This window comes from Spermophilus citellus (assembly GCF_964194105.1).
Source record: "Spermophilus citellus genome assembly, chromosome: 1".
Classification (NCBI taxonomy): Eukaryota; Metazoa; Chordata; class Mammalia; order Rodentia; family Sciuridae; genus Spermophilus; species Spermophilus citellus.
In genome coordinates this window covers 15960721-15964295 of record NC_138182.1, presented here as the reverse complement: position 1 = coordinate 15964295, position 3575 = coordinate 15960721, and the positions used below count along the sequence as shown (strand labels likewise).

At 59.2% G+C, this 3575-nt stretch overlaps 1 protein-coding gene across 1 annotated transcript; it reads right to left on the bottom strand.

Annotated features, from left to right (window-relative positions):
- Positions 1-1338: 1338 nt before the first annotated feature.
- Positions 1339-2169, bottom strand: SOX21 (SRY-box transcription factor 21; the record flags this gene model as incomplete). The annotated part of the gene is made up of 1 exon (XM_081296147.1): positions 1339-2169. The coding sequence occupies one exon, from the start codon at positions 2167-2169 to the stop codon at positions 1339-1341; it is 831 nt and encodes a 276-aa protein (XP_081152273.1).
- Positions 2170-3575: the final 1406 nt, after the last annotated feature.

Genomic DNA, 3575 nt, shown 5'->3' with positions numbered 1-3575 from the left:
CAAAACAACAAAAAAACCCATAACTGAGAACGGTTCTTTTTTCTAAAATGTGTTTTATCAAAATTTGCAAATGAATTGCAGGCGATCTAAAAAATAAGCTAATCCAAGAGGGAACTCCAAAACACATTTAAAAGGTTCAAGTTGGAAGAGAAATGACAACTGGAAATGAGAGGCATCTGTCAAAAACAATTCTGTGCTTCTTTCAGTTTTCCTAAATAATAAATATATAATTACCACTCAGACAAAAAGTCTGATTTAATCTTAGATAAAATTGCGATTCTGAAACAGTTCCGCAATATTTAAAAGTTAACTTTGACATTTGCTCAAATGTTTTTGAGTCTAAAACTGACTCAAATTTAGGGGGACGAAAATTACACATTTTCCAAGACTCCATGTTTTTACTGACATATACACATTTACAATCTTAAGATGATTTCAGCCATAAGAGGAAAATAGCAACCGTGCTCTTTCCCCTTTTTGTAAACCATGTCAAAAATCCAAACCAGTGGACTCAGGGAGACTTAGTAGATTGTTTTCTTTTTCCTTAAGGGGGAGAAAATTCAATTGACAACTTTCATCTCACACATGTGTCTTGTTTAGATTTCTTGCTCTTTTGAAAAAGAGCTCTTGCTCTGATTTGCATGTGGTGTGATAAACAAAAGAAACCGTGATCGTCTCACATACAAAAGGCCAGATTCGAGCTGGTCACTGGTCAAGAATGGATCCGGTCTGGGTATTCTGCTTGGGAGAACAGAGATCTACAAAGTTCAAATAGTACAAACAGGGAGCAAGGCTGTTCAGAGCTATCCCGCTCGGAGAAACTAATGACACAGATCAGCTTTCCCCGTGTGCCAGCCATTTCAGACCTAATATTTGAACAGAGTGCATGCAGCGCAGACGAGGGAGGGGATGGAGGGGGGAAGGAAAGTAAAGAGAAACAAAAGCAAAATCGACAATAAAACTTCCAACAACAAAACTGGAAAGCCCAACATGTCAAAAAGTTACTCCTCCACCTATGTGGGTCAAAACGCAACAGGTTCCGAAGTGCAAAGCAAACACCAACTGCTGCCGGATATAAACGCCCTCTTTTTAAAGTTGGCTGCCGAAGTGCGGGTCGGAAATGATCCTGTGAATTCACGCGCACACTCGCCCGCGCCCTCGCGCGCTCTGCCACTCGCGCCCCGACTGGCATCTCTGCCAGTGCCTGGCACCTATACATCTTATGTATATACAAACCGGGCCCCCAGTGGCCTGAGGGCGCACTGGGAGGCCGCGGAACTCGTACCTATACATATGTACACGTGTGCACACCGGTCCTCGCGAGGCGACCCCGCGGGGTCATAGCGCGGCGGCGTAGGCCGCGGGGTAGGGGTCCAGCTGAGACTTGCCCATGCCGGGCAGCAGGATGTAGGCGAGCGGCGGCTGCAGCCCAGGGCTGGGCCACGCGCTGCAGTTGCACGGGATCATGTAGCCCGGGTTGCCCGGGCTAGGGTGCGAGTGCGTGTGCCCCCCGGCGGCCGCGGCCGCCGCTGCAGCCGCGGCCGCCGCGCCGTGAAAGGCGCCAGCGCCCGCGGTGGGGTAGCCCAGAGACGACGCGTACGGGAGGCCGGACGACGACGACGAGATCTCTGCCATCTTGGAGCCCAGGTCGAGCAGTGAGTAGGGGCTGCCGGCGGCGGCGGCGGCGGCAGCGGCGGCGGCGGCGGCGGCCGACTGCGGGAAGAAGACGCGCGCGGCGGCGGCGGCTGCGGCGGCGGCCGCCTTCTCAGGGTTGGCAAGCAGTGACTCCGGCACCAGGCCGCCGCCCGCCCCGGCGTGAAGCCCGGCGCCCGCCTTGAGCGCCGGGTGCTCGGCGTCAGTCACGCCGCCCAGGCCGTAGGGCACGGGGAAGGCGAACTTGTCCTTCTTGAGCAGCGTCTTGGGCTTGCGCCGCGGCCGGTACTTGTAGTCGGGGTGCTCCTTCATGTGCATGGCGCGCAGGCGCTTCGCCTCGTCGATGAACGGCCGCTTCTCCGACTCGGTGAGCAGCTTCCACTCAGCGCCCAACCGCTTGCTGATCTCCGAATTGTGCATCTTGGGGTTCTCCTGGGCCATCTTGCGCCGCTGAGCCCGCGACCACACCATGAAGGCGTTCATGGGCCGCTTGACGTGGTCCACCGGCTTGGACATGCTTTCACCGTGCCGCGGCTGCAGCCCGCCGCCGCCGCCCGGGCCCTCGCCCTCGGCCCGCAGGAAATCAATGTTGGCTGCCCGCGGGAACCCGCTCGGCCGGCGGGCCAGAGCCCCGGCGTCGCTCCCGCACGGGAGGAGGGGGCTGGGGGACCAGCCCAGGGCCGCGGCGCTGCACTCCCGGCCGCCTGGCTGTTCTCCCGCCGAGCGCTCGGGAAAATCCTTTCCGGGACACTGGAACTTCTCGGCGGGGCTCCCACACCGCAGCGGCAGTTAGTCCTCTGCTTCCTTTTTGTGCTCTCCGGTTGAGTTGGCTCTCGATCTCCCCGCAGGTAGAGGCTGCCTGGCAGAGCTCCCCTCCTCCGTTTTCTCTTTCCTAAATGCAAAGCAGTCCCGAAAGTTGCGTCGCGGAGGCTCTACCAAGTTGAGCCGAGGAGCCCGCCGCCGCGTGCTGCCAAGTGCCAAAGGGGGCTCTCGGCGGCTGGAGTGTTTGGGTTCTCCTGGGTGACTTTCTCATTTGACAGAAGCAGATGGGGGTGGGGGAGGAGAGGAGGTGGCCCCGAAGGAAGAGGAGGGGGGAGGCGGAGGAGGGTCCGGGCGCGCCACCGGAACGCAGAGCTCAGCAATGGATATAAATACAAATACGGCAGCACCAGCCGGTCTTCTTGGCTTCGGGCAGGGCGTGCTGATGGGAACGCCCCTATCGGCTGGGGTTTTTTTCGGGGGGACTGTCCCTCCAGCACCTGCCTTTCAAGTCTTCCTCTCTGGCCTTTGCGCTGGAGGGGTGAGGAAGGAGGCTGAATGAGGCTTGAGCAACCTTGGGATCGCCCGGCCTCAGAGGAAATTCTCCTGGCTCTCCCAGGCGCGATGTCGGGCGGTCCCCCCGACCATGCTGACCCCGCTCGCTCCAAGCCCCTCCAGGCGCGCCGAGCGACCAGAGCGCGCCGGGAGTGGAAGACGGCGCAGCCTCCTCCGCGCTGCAGCCCCGGCCGCGTCCCCTGGGCGCTCCTCTGGTCCGCCGCCCGGCACTTGTAACTAACTTCTCCCAAGTTTCCTGCGCCGGCGCCGCCGCGCCCCTCTCGACGCGCTCTCCTCCGAGCTTGCGTGGCGCCGGGGCCCCCCTGTCTTCGGGGTTCACCCGCTGCAGCCGACCAGGCACTGGGGCCAAGATGCTGAAAGAGGGGTTTAAGGAAAACGCGCCATCACCTCAGTTTCGCAGGTCTGCGCTGGGGCTGCTCCGGCTTTCCCCACTGCGGCAGCCCAAAGGGCCCCTTCCTGGTCCAGGTCGCCACTCCACTGATCCGAAGGCGGCTGGAGCCTTCTGAACCCGCTCAGGTGAGTGTCGCTACCTGCGTGTGTACGCGCCCAGAGCCGGCGCTGGGTGTGCATGTCCAGCTGCTGCTGTG